Raw genomic sequence first — 19,706 nt, 5'->3', positions numbered from 1 at the left:
ACAGCAAACATCTTTTAAAGTGTAAAAAGCAGAAGAAATATGATTGCACAATTACATATCCTATGTCTTTCCATTTAAACAAATAAAAATAATATATAAATAATATAACCTATATGGCACTGATATATCATGCATCCCTATCAAGCAACAAGCATCACCGAGAACATCCCTACAAACCATGAAACAGCATATGAGTCATGCACATGAAGCAAATCTGGTAAATGAAGACCAAACCAATCAATATCAATGTGTTCAACACGACACTTCAAGTGTTTTATTCTCTACGCCGGACGTTTACTCAGCAGCAAATGTTTGCTTCATTTCCTCTAAGAGCAAATTTATGATGCAAACCATCGGGCCAAAATTTCACTGTGTTCCTTGGAAGGAAAGCCTGTCATCTGTCTGGCGGTTCCTGAAAAACTATGATCCAGATCGAGCCGGATCGAGCCGAAGCGTAATTGGCAAGCATCTGGACAGATGGATGACGGCCAAGAGCCACAAACTGACGGATATGACAATCTCATCACGTTTACTCAGCATTTCACACTTCATTATGAGCTAATGGAGGAAGAAGAAAACACATGACAGTCCATTAAAACTCTCATTTACGGTCTGAAATCAGGAACAGCCTCTGGTTTTCTGAGCTCAAACACTCCGGCCGATCTCTCACAACATGGACTCTAATTCATGTTTTTGATCTTTCTGTGAATGATTCATCCATGCATGCACAGATATTTAGGCCCAAACTTAAGATTTATTTATTTGAACAGCATTTATAATTTCCATGTGTTTGAATTACATGGTTTAAACTAGGGGTTCTGCCGATACGATCACCGATCTTTTTAAAGCCTTATTTTTATAATTATTTATAGTAATACTTCAATCGGGATTTTTAGACATTTATTCAGGGCCTGAATTTCATTTTTGAAAATGGGGAGAATTTCCCTCTTATAGGTGACTGTTTTTTATTTGAGGGGAGCATTTTTTAGACATTTTTCAAAAATATATATTTATCTCACCTAAATGTTCGATCATGAAGTGCATTTGCAATCGTGCAATTGTTGCACAATAGCTTACACACAGCACAAAACAAGCAAGTGGCAAAACAATTCAAATACTTTTCTTACATTATCACAAATATTCTAAATTAATAAAGAGCTTTGTTTTCCTATACCTCCACGAGTGCCGTCTATCATTGCCTTTTTTATCTAAAAGCGCTCTTCTCCATTAAAACTAGCCAACAAGCCATATGTGTTGGCTGTGAAACAGACTTTAATTATAGGCATTTATGGTGTAATTACTACATTTTCATATTTACCGCAAACAATGCGCTGCCACTTTAATATAGGTAAGATATATTAGTAGTAATTTACTGAATGTCTCACAGTAAGCAGGTGAATAAATAAATAAATAAATAAATGTGTATTTTTGTGCATGTAATATATAATAATATATAATTTATTTTTCATTTATATATATATATATATATATATATATATATATATATATATATACACACACACACACACACACTCTTTTTAAGAGCGATTTAAATTCTCATATCTCATGGAAACAGCAAACTTTTATATATAAAAAAATAGTATATATATCAATCAATCAATCGATTAAAAAAAATTAACTAATTAATCGCACATTTTTTCTGAAATTAAATCGTGATTAATTGCAATTAATCTCATCTAACATTAAAGTTTTTAAATATACTTTTATATTGCAATAATTTCACATTCAATCTTCAAATTAATGTACAAACAACATTTTTTAATATTTGTTTAATGGCATCTTTTTTATGACTGGAGGCTAGTATCACTGATACCAAGTAATACTGATTTCCCTAATATTTAACCATTGACTATAGCCATTAAACATTACATTATAATTAAGAGCTATGAATTTGAACATTTATTAGACTTTAAAAATAACTTCTAATTTAAGTGAACTTAAAACAATCTTCACATAAACCCATTATAATAAATGTTATATTTAGCTAGGCTACCTGTGCCCCTCAGCAGAAATATACAGAAAAGTTATCAAACACAAAATTCTAAACTAAATACAGATAAATACTTACAGCTATATAAACGTTATTGATTTCCTCTTTTTTCTTTTATTCTTGATGAACAGACATCACAGCAGCTGGTTATTAGGTTGTTTGGGTTGCTATTTCTTTAAGAGCTGCCGCTGCTGAACGTGACGCGGATCTGACACGCATCGTATTAACTCTCATCACCTTTTCTGACCCACTTCAGTCTGTTCTAATGAGCTGACGAGTTGAATCGAGTGTGTTAGATGAGAGAGACAGTGCTGGGCTGCTCCAGGACAGTTTTGAAAACCATTTCAGAGACACGTTCTTAATGTAACTCGTATATAACATATTACATGCATGCACAGTTTTAAGGCAGCTTTAATCGCCTTTTTGGTAACTTCATGCCTTAACTGATCACGACATTGCATGCACGTAGTTTATTTTGCGCTTTGATATGAATTGATACAGGCTACAGCACGCGCCGGTTTCCGCGCTTGTTTGACTCGCGCCTGCCGCTGAAGTGAAGCTGGAGCGCACGTCTGAAACGTCTCTGGATTGATGTGATCGTAAAGACGTTCTGCGACTGAATAAATGCACTTCTTGTCAAGAAAAAACAGACAGAAACAGCAGTTATGAGTGGGGTGGCCAACCCTAAGCTCCGCCCCTGCGTTAACGGTGTTAAATAATTTTAACGCGTTAAACTGAAAAAATGAATCGCCTGCGTTAACGCGCTAATTTTGACAGCACTAATATATATATATATATATATATATATATATATATACAGTTTTTTTTTTTTTTTCAGAAAGTCTGAAACTTACTTTCTCTGCGTCAAAATATTTATTATTTTAGTGTTTTCTTCTTTGAATTTTTTATATGCAATTTATTTATCTCAATTCTTGAGACAATCAGTTCTTAAGAAAAAAAAGGAATTGTTTTTACAATGAGCAGATTTATCCTGATTCTGAGTCATCTGAATAAATGCATTTTGAAAATGTTACTTAAAAAATAAATAAATAAATAAATACTTAAGTATAGTAAAATAAACTATGCTGGTTTTTGGGGTTTTTTTGAGTGCAGAAATCTGACCCGTTTCATTTCTGTATGACTGATTAATATTCATCACATTAAATTTATTAGTTTATTTATGTTAAACCGTGTAATACAAATGGATGGACATTTTATATGCAATTCAAATACATAAATCTTAGATTCAGGCCTCGGTATAGTTTTCGAGTGTGTTCGTACAAGTCAAAAAATCTTTTGTAACACACACTTTCAATGCCCTTAAAAACTCTGACCCACTTACTGTATGTTAAGGATTAATTTACGAATAGCAGTAGATTATAAGACTTATATCAGATTATATTCATCATCAAAGACGAGGAGACGTCAAGATGAGGCTGAAAACGAAGGCTGAAGCTTTTCCCTCAAACACAAAAGGAAAAATGCACGATTTACGGTGGCAACAACGAGCCCGCTCCGCAAATAACCGGGGAGCCTTTAACATGATGAAAGACGACATTTATTAAATTAATTCCACATGCTGACAGCAAACAAATGAAAGCAGAGAACGTGCCAGACTCCAATTCAGTCCAGAATAAATAATGAACTTCTTGCACACGGAGAAAAGACAGGAGACGACGAGAGGCTGCAATTTATGATTAGAAAATTACAATTCCTTTGTGATGTCTTCAATCGAATCACAGAGCTGCAAGCGTCAAGACTGAATCCAAAAATAAAGAGTTCACACAGTTATAATTCATTTCCTTAATTATGAGTCACTTTTGATAAAACCATCTGCTAAATAAGTAAATGAAAATGTAATTCTGATAATGCATTTTGATACGTAGAGCTTGAAATGCATTATCTCCACTTCAATATAGATGTAATGATAATTAGATTATTTTATAAATATATTATTATTATATTATATTATTTAATATTTATGAATAATATATATAAATATATATGTGTGTGTGTGTGTGTGTATAAATGACCAATTTTGATAGGTACAGCTTAAAATGCATTATTATATCAACTCCAATCTAGGGATGATGATTAATAATTCAAACCTTGTCTATCAATTGATTAATAGATGGCTATGTATGTATATTTAATTATATTACATTTAATATTTATATATATATATATATATATATATTATGTAATTTAATATTACTAAATATGTATACATAATATTTTTAATTTTTAATTGTCATTCATTTATTATATAATACATAAATATATATTTTATGCATTAAAAGATATATAATTGTTATATCTACATGTATACAATATATTAAATTTTTATATTATTTAATATGAATAAAAGTTTTGATTATTCATTTATTATATAATATATTACATTTTATAACATTTTAAATGTATATATATATACATATAAATAATTGTTTTTAATTATATTTTATATATAAATGTAATATATGTATTATCATGTAATTTAATACTGAAAATGAATAACACATATGCAAGCTTTATTCTCTGTGCTTTCACCATTTTTTACATCTCTCCTTGTATTACAGGCACTTCTCATGTTATTGCCTCCTTAAGATGAATTGCTTCTTGTATTCCTCATTTGTAAGTCGCTTTGGATAAAAGCATCTGCTAAATTAGAAAATGTAAATTTGAATCTAAAGGAGTGCATTTCTTCTCCATAGACATTAATACAGGCATCCTTCCTCTCCAGCGCTCACAATGAACACATTCTCACTGCAGCTCGATCCCTCAGGGCTTCACACACAGCATTCCTTCAGCTGTGAACCCAGAGTTATTTAAGATTCAGTGCGCCGGCTCTCCATTAGCCGTGTGGAGGACAGAATCTGTGCTTCTTCGACTCAGTGAGAAGATCCGGCCTGCAGCATCAGCAACAGCTTCAACTAGAGCCGCACGATTCATCGACATCAAGCCGGAATCGTGATATGGCTTTAGTGCAAGGGCTGTGATTTAATTCAATAAATCTATGCGCAGCACTGTGTTTGTTTACACGTGAGCAGACGTTTTTTCCAGCATCTCAGAGCGACTCGGTTCACAATAAATGATAAATATGAGTTGATTTAACATGCATTTAGGAACCAAATATTTATGCACCAAATATCTTCACAAACTTGTAACGAGAAGCTTTAAGGGTCTTTAAGGGTCCCTGGGGTTTTCAGTCAAAATATAAGTTTGATGGTTTAACATTTGGAGGAATAAAGGGGGAAAAAAGACAGCCATTAATATTAGTATTGTAATTTTACTGTTACAGTGTAAAATAAGGATATTATGTATATATGCATTTAAAATATCAGATTTTACAGTGAGATATTACAATTTATTGTGAAATTAATTTCTTATTCTGTTTTTATTTAGTAATTTACCTATTTTTATGTAGTATAATAATAATAATTTTTATAATAATAGATTTATTATTATTATTATTTCTTTCTTAAACATTTCTACAGTAAAATTACAATAGTGATATTTCTTTTTGTTTAAATTTAGTCCATTTTATTTAAATAATAAAATTAATAATAATAATTATTATTATTATTAATATTATTATCATTATTATTACTAAGCATATTAAAATATATTAAAAAAAAAAATTCACAGCAAACCTTGATTTTTTTTCACTGCATTTTAAAAATCGAAATCGAAATTTATCAGAAAAAAAAAATGCAATTCGATTAAACAGACATAAAAACAGAAATTATGAAGAGTCTTTACTCCAAAAAAGACAAAACAACACCATAAAAAGTATCATAACAATAGTCCACACAACTAGTGCACGCTTCCAAGTCTTCAGACGTCATATGATGATTTATGTGAGAAACAGACTGAAAAATAAACCGCAAATATGGCACAGGTTGGATGTCAGAGACCTGATTTGAGATATTAAATTAATGATTTTCAATATATAACTTGTTCTTCATACAAAGCATCACATGACTCTGAATATAGCGCACGAGACATATGGATATTTGTGGAGCTGAAGTGTCATGCATGTGAAGTGTTAATTTATGGAAAAAAGATCTGCATGAACATTCACAAATTTCACATTCAAAGCTGCACAGAAGAAAAAAATTACAGTATATGATTTCACAATGACATGAGGGTGACAGAATGAATTTCTTCAACCAGCGAGGTCACCCTGTGGCGAATCAAAGCTGACCTTTGTGGAGTCATTAAGAGAGCAAAAAACCAGTCCAGATGATGATGAAGTCATGTGACAAGGAGCCACATCGCGCTATAAATAACCACAGCAGAATCAGTTCATTCATCTGACTCACAACAAACAACGAGAGCCAATCACTCCAGAATCAGAAGAACTCTGAAACGCTAGTCTGCTTATAAATGAATCCTAAATAAATCATGTTTTCAGAATCATTATGATTGTACATCATCTTCTTCATTACAATGTAACACTTTTTTTTTTTGAGCTGCTTTATCGCTCGACAGAATTGGTTTCGTAATTATTGAACTGAATTGAATCAACTTTGAACTGAATTGATTCATGAAACAAGTTTTAATTGAACTAGTTCCCAAAGGAAACATTTCTGTTTGTAACTAGACGTACTAATACTGAAATAAAAATTAAAACTATAAAAAACAAAAACTAATTGAAACTACTAATAAAAATAAATAAAAACTACATAGACATATTTAAATAAAATAATAAAAATAACAAAAACAAAAAAAATGCTAAAACTAAAAATATAAAAACAAAAACTAATTCAAACAATAAATAAAAATTCTTAATTCTAATATAAAACCTGCATTGTATCAAGCACTATAGAAATAAATGTGATTTTTTTGTGTGTGTGTTATTAATCGTCACTTTTTAAAAATAATTAAAATATATTTTTTAAATAATTAAAATCAACAAAAATAAAATTAAATGCAACAAATGCTACAATGTAGTGTTGTCACGGTACCAAAATTTCTGTATTCGGTACCGATACCAGAGAAAATCCACGGTTCTCGGTACCAAAGCAAAACAGAAAAACATGCTAATTAAAAAACACACTATTTTTATTAATAAAGTCAAACAAAAATAAAATGTACAAACATCAATGCCATTCTTTATGCTTATTTAAAATTGTGTTTCAAGTTATAAAAAGTAATAAAAGTATGGAAAACAGTAAACAAGTTTCACCCAAATTTAATTTATCTTTTGGTAGGCCTAAATAAAGGGGATTTACTATTAAAATTAAAACATGGAATAAAAAATTAATTTTTTAAACAGTAGTAGTAGTAGACATCACATACATTCTACTAAATAATAGTAGCCTAATATATTTCTGGCACAATGTCTAAACCGAACTTTTATTTTGACGGGTTGCCGTGAATACCTTTAAATTTCTGTGTGATATGACGCTGGTTTAGTTTACTCGAATGAAACGAGTACCACCGGTACTTAAAAAAACCTGGTACTGTGACGTTTTCATTTTTTTAGTACCGACTTCTCTTGTATTAGTCATGAGATATTTAAAAAAAAAAAAAACTAAAATCTAACTTCTTTCTTTGATTTTGCTGTGATTCACAGATGAATGTAATGGCACTGCATCGTTAGTCAAACACTGCAGACGAGTCACCAACTTCAGCGCTCGTTAAAGTCCGTAACAGCACTACAGATCCACAATCACATGCATAAATAAAGCACACTAACTCTGCTGATCCCTGAAAATAAACTCTCTTCAAACTCTTTTCACTCGCACACTATGATGCATTTGTCTATTAACAAAGTCCAGAAGTGAACAAACATCAGTCTCATGCTGTTGTTAGATAGCCTAATATTTTCTGACATTCTTGGATGAAATGTGCATTAAATATGTTCACTGTATTTGCATCATTTGACAAAATCTTGATTGGAAATGCAATGCAATATTCTGTCCGCGAGTGATATTTTTGAGCCAAAATCAGAGAAACAAACAGAGAAACTGTCATCAAGTTATACACACACACACACACACACACACACACGTCTCAGGGAGGTCAAATACTTTCTGCTCTCTCAGAGACGCTCTTCATGGCCAACAGGAAACAGTCCCTTTCTTTCTCAGATTCTTCACATGTTTCCCCAGCGGCGGCAGACATTTATAACCGCTTCCCATGAAGAGAACGCTTCTGAACGCCACAAGTCTTATCATTTCAACAAACTGCACACAGACACCATTTTCATGGACAAACAAGCTAAAAATAATCACCATTATTTGAATACTGCCAAGATACAATTCCAAGAAATACTGCTGCAGCATTTTTGCAGAGAAAAAAAATTTAATTATAAAATAAATTTAAAAAGTAAAGTAAAATCAAATAAAATAAATAATAAATAAATCAAAACAAACTGTATATTGTCATAGATTATATTATAAATATTATCTATTTGTTTAATATTTTAAAGAAAGGAAATAAATAAATATTTTATTATATTAAATAACATTTATTTGTTTAATATTTCTAATCAATAAATGAATAACTGAAATATAATATAATAAATTATATATTTTACTGTATATTAAATATTCTAAATAACATTTGTTTAATGTTTTAAAGAAAAACATTATAATAACTTCATATATTTTATATTATGATATTATATAACAGCATTATTTATTTGTTTAATATTTCAAAGAAATAAATAAAATAACAATTTTATTAGACATTAAATAATATTACATAAAATTTTGTGATACATAAATAAACAAAAAATTTCATATCATAACTGCATTTTTATATTTTCTCAAGAAATAATGAGTACTGCTTATCTATGCAAAACTTACTCTCAATATGCAAATAGGATCTTTTTTTAACACAAGCTCTTATTGTGCACGATTCTGATGAATCTAATGAATCTTTCATTAAAGTTTAAAACTTGTCTTGCCTCTGAAACAATGTTTCTTTTCGGCTGGCATCATTTGATATTCTAGTAATGCTCACTTTTCACCATCCAATCAAATCCTGATGGAGAAAGTCAAGTTCCATCCAACAATATTCTCACTAATATCCTGCTTCACGTCAGATTTCAGAAGTAAATTGGGCTGTGAATGTAAATAGAGTTCTGTTTATGTAACTAATGAATACTTTGAACTAGAAAAATGCATAAAATCCTCATTTCACATCATTTCAGAAACTCTAGCCGTCAAACGTGAAGCACAACGAGGCAACGAAGCGTGAGGGAACACTGTTACTCATCAGTTGCTCAGACACATTTTTATAAAAAAATTTTAAAGTCATGTGACAATGTGATACGTGCGGCAAACATCTTCCCAAATTCGTAATGAGAATCATTCATAAATGTGCTGTTGTCAACAAAAAGAAGCACAAAATCAACATTCATAAATGTTAGTATTGTAATTTTACTGTAGTTCTGTAAAATAAAATAAAAACGTAAGACAATAATAATGAGCTCTATTATAACATTCACATATAGTGTTCAAATTGGGATCTGTAATATTTTCTAATGTTTTAAAAGAAGTATTTTTTATTTATTTGTACAGTAAAAATGCATGCCTGATTCAAGAAGGGGGTCTCAAAAATGGCCATAAAATATTTTTTACTAACTTATTAATTTTAAGTTAAAATTGTGCTTTGTTGGTATAATGTCTGCTAGAACAGTAAAAAATGTTAAGTAAATATTTTTTGTAATTTTTTTATTTGAAAAGCAAGACAAAACATGCCACACAAAACTACCAAATTTTGCAATAACGCACATCAACTTGAGATAGTCACTACTGATAAGCTATTACTAAATATAGTGTAGAATATTTAATTTTCTGTAAAGCTGCTTTGCAACGATTTGCATTGTGACAAGCGCTTTACAAATAAACTTGAATTGAATTGAAAACAGTAAAAAGCACATTTTGGTTATTTCATTTATGCAATGGTGAAAAAAAGTGGCAAAATACATGTGTTTGGTATTCGGTCTTCGGCCCAGTGTTTCATTTTGTTCGGCTTCAGCCAAGAATTTCATTTCGGTGCATCCCTAGCTGACAGGTAGGAAAAAGGCCAAGTAGTTTGTGTGATCTGTTGAATTTTACATTGGTTCAGTCGCGCTGGCTGTTCTGCGTTTCTGTTGCGTTTGTGAAACGGATAGACGGGCCTCCTGCATGCCTGCCTTCCCATGAGTCTCTGGAGAACACAGAAACACAGACGCTCGTCCGGGACTAACCAGACGTGACGGCAGAGAAAGAGCTCAGGGTTATATAAAGATCACCTCTCACGCTCCACACGTCGTTTACCGATGCTTCCGGTACTGACTGCCTTTATTCTGAACATGAAGTTCATATGCATCAGAATATACATGTATACATGCTTGTTTTAAGTAATGTTGGACAATATGACAATATTTCATATTTTAAATAAACAAAAATCTCACTGGATTATTACAATTAATGGCTAAATGAAATACTAGTGTTCTAATCATTTTGGCCACCGCTGTATATTTATATAAATGTGACCCTGGAGCACAAAACCAGTCATAAGGGTCAAATTTTGAATTGAGATTTATACATCATCTGAAAGCTGAATAAATAATCTTTCCATTGATGTATAGAACAATATTTGGCTGGAATCTGGAATCTGAGCGTGCAAAAAAATTCAATGTATTGAGAAAATCACCTTTAAAGTTGTCCAAATGAAGTTCTTAGCAATGCATATTACTAATCAAAAATGAAGTTTTGATATATTTACAGTAAGAAACTTACAAAATATCTTCATGGAACATGATCTTTACTTAATATCCTAATGATTTTTGGCATAAAAGAAAAATTTATCATTTTGACGCATATAATGTATTGTTGGCTATTGCTACAAATATAGCTGTGCTGCTTATGACTGCTTCTGTGCTCCAGAGTCACATATAAATGTTTTTATCTTATTTTTAAATGTTTATCACGGTGCACTAAATCAAAGCTTAGATGACTGACTAAAGACACAATCATTTTGGTTTTGATTATATTTTTGAGAATTTTTGGTTTTAAAGTTTGTCTTAGATATTTCAGATGTCTTTAAAACAATGCTCTTGGAATACGAGAAAAAATAGCAATAATCCCTGAGTAACGTCTGTAAGAGTGTAACATGAATTCACATCAAGAGCATTAAAATGACGTCTGGTCTTCCTGCGGAGCGTTTCTGTGTCACTCGAGAGCCAACGCAATAGACAGCTGACACTTTAACCCCAGAGACCCACACACCCAAACAACACATCCCAGCATGCACTGCTCCAGCGACAGGCGTGAAACCCTTTAAACCACAGACAGACACGACCGAGGCTTTATATCAATAACGGCTCACGACGGTTATATTAACTGCATCGTCCAACATTCGCAGGATCGTGAAAGTCACACGGCTGTGTTTTCTCTCACCTCGTCAAAGCCGCTGTCTTCTTTCTTGAAGGCTTGAGGGGGAGAGAAAGAAAAGTGATATTACACATCCGTTTTACTGACTACTGAACAGTGAATAAAAGAATCAAATAAGCAAAAAAGTGGCTCTTTAATGCATTCTGCACATGCAAATGAAAAACAAGTAAGACTGTAATTGGCCGGAATATTTTCCATCCACAGCCACAGGAATATTCTTACATTTAACCCCAAAATCAAATGAAAGAAATTAGAAAATACATTTTCCATAAATAAAAAAAAAAATAAAGGTTGTGTTTTTATTTTATATTTATTTTTGTTATTAATTGTATATGTTTTAATAATAATAATAATATATTTTTAAAACACACACACAATATATATATATATATTTCTGAAAATATAAAGTTTTATAGAAAGTATTTTTAAAAATATTTAATATTTTAAATATTTTATAAAAATACATAAATATTTTATTCAGAGTATGTTTATAAAGTATAAAGTTTGATATTATACAGGGCTTGACATTAACGCTTGTCCGCTTGTCCGGGACAAGTGAATGTTTTGGACGGGCAAGTGAAAGAGGAATTTACTTTCCCAATCAGACAAGTAACTTGAAAAATTCAATACCAAAAACAATAATAACTGCCTTTATTTGTGATATAGCCTTTGTTATAGGGTGTGCGATTATATATCATTTGCGATAATTTCGTAATTGTTGTTTTAACGAGTATATTGCAAGAATCAAACAAAGAGTGCACGCATAATTACGTAAAGTCGTCTAGGTTAGACTAGCTCACGTGCATTCTTTCACTGCATGATTCAGTATTACAATTACAATGCATGAAGAATGATCAGAAAATTCAAGACATGGGGGAGGAAAATGTATGCATTTATATCATTTCATATAGTTAATATCACACGATTTTTTTTTTTGCTTCAAAAATCATCATGATTACAAATGTGATAACAGTTCAATAAACAAGAAGTTAACATTAAGAGACTTACGTTTTAGACACCATATTGCCTGTTTTTGCTCTATTCACCAACAAAAATAACTCCAAACACAGCCACAGTGCTGTTTTGCGTCTCTGAGCAACATGACGGTGTTTTGTGCCTGAATGAATCAACCGTTTAAATGATTCGGTTCAGTCACAATGACTCACTTATTAACAGTGACTTGATGCCACCTACTGGTGGTTTTAATTTCACATTTACAGTATTTAAAAAAATTTATTTCAAATATCAGTATTCAACGTTTTATGTATCAAAACATTATTTATTCATTTGTAATTGCAGATTAAATTATTCCATGTCCCTCAGAGCTGCATTAAACAGTGTGTAAATAGATCCCACTTCAGATGCAGCTTCTGCTTCTTCTGCATTGCAAAGATGAATTTTGTTGATACTGATTTCATTTGTTTGGTAACAGCCCAAATGTCTTATTATACTAATTGACTGATTAAATTTAACTAATTAAAACTTTTTAAATTTAAGTTTGAAAATGATGAAAATTATATATATATATATATATATATATATATATATATATATATAATATGTAATATATATAAGTAAATATTAGCATTTTATTTTTAAGTTTACTATAAAATAATTGTATTTGTATTTAATTCTAACTTTTATTTTAAAATATAATAGTATTATCACACTTTATTATTTTGTTCATTATTTCATTTAAAAGAAAAATCTAAATAACTACAATAAATAATTATATTTATAACTCAATTTAACTTAATTTTTCTCTCTGGGCAAGTGATTTTTATACTTAAATTTGTCATTTACTTATCCGAAGGACAACCACATGAGAATGCTTAATGTCAAGCCGTTATATATGATATGATATTGTACTTTTGTTATGTAGTGTGTTTGTGTTGTGTATATACAGTATATATATATATATATATATATATATGTATAATAACAAGATATATTATTTATTTTATTAACATATATTTTATTTTAATAATACAAGGTATATTTTATTTATTATATTTAAAAATATTACTTAAATTTTTTATTTTAAATTATATATTATTTATGAATCTAATCATTTTGAATAATATAGTAAATAAATATTAAAAACTAATAAAAGTGATCAATTGAATGAATTACAGACCGTATGAACTGTAAGGTAAACTGCAAGGTATTTATAGAGTACATTATAAAAAAATATACAATTTCTTTTGATTTTGGAGTGAAATGTGGCCTTGATGTTTATCAGATGCTGAAGTTGTTTTCATCTCCCATAAAGTAGTAAAGAAATGGTTTTGTTTATTGAAAGGTGAAGATTTAACCTGATACTCCGTCACAGCAAACATCAACCTTCACAGAGAACATCATTTGATGAAGGAACAGAAGCGGGATGAAATGAGCACTGGGAGCAGAGAATTGATCGTTGGTAATAAAGCTTTGCTCTCAGATCTAATGAGACTGAATGTAAGCGTAAATACTGGATGACAGTCGTTTTATCTTTTTAATGATTGTGGTAAAGATCTGTATTGTGTCTCACCCAGAGGGAGGATTGATCCGCAGTCAGTAGACCAACTTATGGTCAAATACCTATATTACACCCATACTGAAATGTAAAAGTGTAAAATGATGTAGGGCAAGAGACTGTACAGCGATAAACACTCAATAATACTACTTTTTTTTAAATATAAAATAATTTTATTAAAAACTTAAAATTATTCAAGAAAAAAATATTTATATATATATATATATATATATATATATATATATATATATATATATATTTTTTTTTTTTTTTTTTTTATGTAAAAGTGTTTGTGATATGTTGTTCATTACCACAGAAAATAATTTGGACTCTAAAATATCTATGGACCAAAACACCACGCAGCAATAAACACTCAAAAATACTACAAAAATGTAAATATAAAATAATTGAATACATGTTTTTAATACAAAAATCTATATTTTATTATTATATATATATATATATATATATATATATATATATAGAAAATAACTGTGGTAATGAACAGCATTACCACAGAAAAATAAATGCTACATTTTAATAATAAAATAATTTAATAAATATATTTTTAAAATCTATATTTTTATAATTAATTTTTAATTTTATTATTTTTATTTTTGTTATGTAAAAGTGTTTATGATGTGTTGTTAATTGAAACAGAAAACAGTTTGTAAACTAAAGTCAATAGGGCAAGACACTGCACAACGATTAAAAAACAAAAACACTTTTTAAAAAAAATATAAAATATACAATTTTAAAAAAGAATTGTAAAAAATTATATTTTATTATATATTAATTTATGAAATATCTCTTTGGTATATAAAGTCTATTGGGTGAAACACTATCATAATAAACATTTAAAAATACTGAATAATTAATTTAATTATTTTGATAATATCAGCTTCACATTTCTGCTTTGTATAACTACAAAAATATATTGTGGTAATCAACCTTATGCCACAAAACTCAACTTAAACCCAGAAATGTCCTTTAATAATGTGTTCAGATGGCACAGGATAATAGACACAGATCTCCTTCATTTGTCTGCTTAATAAACCTCTCTCATAGTTGACTGAAGCACAAACGAGTCTGAGTGTTAAACGAGCACCGCTTTCAAGTTCCTCGCAATATGATATATTCATGTCACTGTTGTTGTTGTTTCAAGGCAATGAGCCATTAAATTGCACCTTCCTCAGAGAAAACAGACAGAAACGGCAGAAATATTACAGATTTCACTTCAGGGGAAAAACAAGGAGAACAGAAGACGAGTAACGGGTTCGGATTTAATTCTGTGACACCTGTGTGACGTTCTGCAGCATCAGCATGAAAGCGTCTTATTGAGCAAACTCACTTCAATAAAGAAAAAACACAGTCTGAGCTCAAAATATCCGTCTCAAACGTTCAAAAGAACAGCTTTCTGAAGGGCGTCTAAAAACAGCCCACTGCAGCCTGATGAAAAGATCACGCAAAATGAGAGAACATCACAACTTCAAACATACAGAGATGCCAGGAACATCCACACAGGGCCGTACGAGGAGAGAACACAGCAGATCTAGTGCCCTGCGCTGCTGACTGACGCCTACATAGACAGCATCCCTGTAAGTGAGTGATTTGAACGCTCTATATATGCTGCAACTGTGTCACACGTGCAGAGCTCCGGATGAAGCGAACGTGAGACTCGACTCACAATCCATTTATATATGTTCTTGACATGCATAATTTTATGTCATACTGTAATATGTATATAAACACTGTGATCAAAGCACTGGGCAAAAACAAACAAAAGAAATTATATTTTGCATTAAAAAAATTACATTTATCATTATAATAATTTTTATTTTTATTTTACATATAATATATAAAAGTGTTTTGAACTAATATTTACAAAAAATATTTAAATATTTATAATACTAATACTAAAAATAATATAAAATATGATTTTATAATTTTTAATATTTTATACAATTATATAAATGATATATAAATATATATGTTTAAAAATATATACATATTTTTACATATATATATATATATATATATATAGTTTTAAAATATTTATATATATTATTTAATTCTGTATAGTGTATATTATTTATATACAAAAATATAAAAATTATATATATAATATATATATATATATATATATATATATATTAAAACTGCATATATATATTTTTTAATATTTACATATATTATTTTATTGTGCATATTGTGTATATTATTTATATAAACAAAATAAAAATTATATATATATATATATATATATATATATATATATATATATATATATATATATATATATATATATATATTTTTTAATATTTACATATACTATTTTATTGTGTATATTGTGTATATTATTTATATACACAAAATAAAAATTATATATATTTGAAAATCTGGAATCTGAGGGTGCAAAAAATCTAAATATTGAGAAAATCTCCTTTAAAGTTGTCCAAATAAAGTTCTTAGCAATGCATATTACTAATCAAAAATGAAGTTTTGATATATTTACAGTAGGAAATTTACTAAATATCTTCATGGAACATGATCTTTACTTAATATCCTAATGATTTTTGACACAAAAGAAAAATGGATAATTTTGACCCATATAATGTATTGTTGGCTATTGCTAATTGTTTTGTAGTCCAGAGTCATATATATATAATGCAATAAAATATTATATGTAATATATAAAAAAAATAAAAAAATAATTTAAACTGAAGTATGTATACAGTACATTACAGGCTTCAGTCTATACTCTAACATGCATGGTAGAGGGTAAAATAAGTTAATTCAAATCTTGCATATATTTTTCCGAGCTGGCATTGTCTTCTCTCTGCATGATGCAAACGAAGGTGTCTTTGCATGCAGAATAATTAACTAGATTTTGGAAGGGAGCCTGTATGAATTCCTCCTGTGCAGAGACACAATCATCAGGCCATCGCTGCTGCTTTGACAGAACGGATGAGCGCAGATCAAGCGTGAGACGCTGATGGGTGAAGTCAGCGACTTCGGGATAGAAAGGCCCTTAGGCAGCATCTTTAGAAGAGCCTTTATGACACTGACAGAAGACCAAACCGCACCGAGACCAGCTCAGTTCCCTAACTAGTGCTCAACCGTCTCTACTTAACCGGTGACAAGAAGCCATAAAACTGCATTGAAAGCATTACTCAACTCATTTGGTCTCTATCTGAGCTCATATTGAAATGTGAGACATTTCTAAGGAGAAACATCTGATGACAGAATACTAAACCTTCATGTGAGAGACCAAAACTTAAATATCTCAAAAAACATCTAAGTCTGAGCTTGATGCATCATTGCTTTTCCAAATAAATTCTCATGAGAATTGAAACATTTCAGCTTGATAACATGAAAAATGTTGCATTATGTTTACGGTCTTTAAGAAATGCATATTTGGATTTCTTTTTTTATTGCATTTTCATACAGAAGCAGCTTTATTACATTGGATAACAGTCAAACTTAAGCAGGCTTTATTACAAACCAAAAGCCTCAAAAATACCTGTCAAAAAGATTGATGAAACCTATTAAATTTTTATTTTTTTTTCTAAAGAAAATTTTATATTAATGAAAATATTTTAAAAATAAAAATAATAATAATAAATGAAAAATATAAATATAATAATAATTAACAATAATAATAATATATGCTTCACAAAAACAAAACATTTATTTTGACTTTAGGGTGAATAGTTTTATTAAATAGATAGATAGATAGATAGATAGATAGATAGATAGATAGATAATTTTTATATAATAAATATCTATATATTTTTATTTAATTTTATATATTATATAAATATTTTAAAAATTTAATCTAAATTTAATAATATAATAAATAAATTAAATATATAATATTTTATTTATTTATAGAATAAATTATACAGTATATAATGCTTTATAAATATAAAGCATTTTATAAAGTATGAAAATGAAAAGTTTTTTCATATATATATATATATATATATATATATATAAAATAAATGCAATTTTTTAATTGTATTAAAAACATCTTTAAATATTAAAAATCTATTTTTTTAATAATATAATAAATAATACATATTTAAAAATATATATATAAATATAAATATTTATAAATGTAATTACAGTATAGGCGTCACTTTATGAAAAATAAATAATTTATTTTGATTTTAGGGTGAAATGTGACCTGCATGTTTTTGAGATGTATAAACACCATCACTGCTAACATCTCCAACAAAGCCATAAAAAAAAACAGAAAAATGGTTATCTATCAAATATTGTCTATTGTCTTTGCATTCAATGTGCTTAACTGAGATATGAATAAGAGCTGATTTATGATTCTTCTGCTCGATCTGAAGTCAAGGATCACATGAAGCTCTCGCGAGTTCAGACCCTGACAATGCAGCACACAAAAGTGATCGTTTCTGATCGATCAAACGCATTGATCACCTCTGACTCGATCACAAACAATCAGATAGCGATGCGTCTGCAGGAGAAAACTCTGCATTATCGACACACACATTCTACTCAATTCTATTCTGTATTCTATATCCGGCTGGTTCGTGAGGAGCTCAGGCGCAACATCTGCACTTCACATTCACACTTTCAATCCGTTTCAGTCTCGTTTTACAGTTTATGTTCGTCGTTTGATTTATTAAACGATCGTTTACAGTGAAAACAAACTTTCCTCAGAGAGTCCTGTAGAACTGACGAGCGCGCGAACAATAACGGCGCGTATTTTACCGTGTTTTTACCGTGTTTTTAGACACTTACCGATGCGACTGAAGCTCTCCGACAAAGTTCTTCTTAATTTCTTCATTTTGCCGATTTTTTCGGCCGGTTGAGCCGCTGGCATTAAATCACACATGATGTCCGATTTGAAGCTGAAGGATCAGGAGTTTGGAATCAGAGGCGCGTAAATAACGGTTCTGTGGAAAAACAACTGTCCTTCTGTATTAAATACACATTTCCGAAGTCTAATGACTACATATCTGAAGAATGAGCTGTAATCCGTGATAATGTGAGGAAGGAAACTTCAGGAGAGCGTCTCTAAACGCCGCGGTTTTCCTCTGGAAAGCTGGATGTCATTTTTGGGATTCTCCTTCTGCTTGGCGAGAGTGCGGATAAAACGGCGAGTTAGCCCCGCCCCCGCGGGTCAGTCATTGGCCGTCGAATGGACGTCGCGTCTTTTATTGGCTGCATCAGCTGTCTGTCATCTGTTGAACACCGCCTCGCCTTATAATAAAAGCCAGGCATCCTCAGGACATTTGTACAGTTTTTAAATGGCTTTTTAAGGACCCAAATATTTCGTACATGACTTAATTAATAATTCATACAGGAAAAGAAGAAAAGAGATGAAATTGATTCACTACATTGAAAAGATTTTATGTATGCACACATACAATACTATATATAAAATCTACAATTTTATCAAATATAATAATAAGCACACGTCATTTAGCTATTTGGATTTGTTTTATTGCATTTTCATACAGAAGCAGCTTTATGACATTGGACAACAGTCAAACACAAGCAGGCTTTATTACAAACCAAAAGCCTCAAAAATACCTGTCAAAAAGATTGATGAAACCTGATAATTTTTTATTATTATTATTCTAAATAAAATATATTAGTGAAAATATTTTTAAAATGAAAGTAAAAAAATATAAATGACAAATATAAATTAATAATTAAAATAATTATTATAACTATTATTAATTAATGAATTACTAATAGGCTTCATGATATATATATATATATATATATATATATATATATATAT

The 19,706-nt window shown here is 29.7% G+C and overlaps 1 protein-coding gene across 2 annotated transcripts in view; it reads right to left on the bottom strand.

Annotated features, from left to right (window-relative positions):
- cdk14 (cyclin dependent kinase 14) overlaps nt 1-19,187 on the bottom strand; it is a 226,228-nt gene extending 207,041 nt beyond the window's left edge. The window contains exons 1-2 of one of the 2 annotated variants that reach the window (XM_058747723.1): nt 18,698-19,187; nt 11,413-11,444 (exon numbers count right to left, since the gene is read on the bottom strand). In XM_058747723.1, coding sequence (XP_058603706.1) covers nt 11,413-11,444; nt 18,698-18,791 — 126 coding nt within the window. In that variant the 5' untranslated portion in view covers nt 18,792-19,187. The remainder of the gene's footprint in view (nt 1-11,412; nt 11,445-18,697) is intronic. The other variant, XM_058747722.1, reaches the window with a different exon arrangement.
- Nucleotides 19,188-19,706: the final 519 nt, after the last annotated feature.

Source organism: Onychostoma macrolepis, chromosome 16, assembly GCF_012432095.1.
Source record: "Onychostoma macrolepis isolate SWU-2019 chromosome 16, ASM1243209v1, whole genome shotgun sequence".
Taxonomy (NCBI): Eukaryota; Metazoa; Chordata; class Actinopteri; order Cypriniformes; family Cyprinidae; genus Onychostoma; species Onychostoma macrolepis.
The sequence above is the reverse complement of the archived record's forward strand: the minus strand, read 5'-3'. Positions and strand labels throughout refer to the sequence as shown.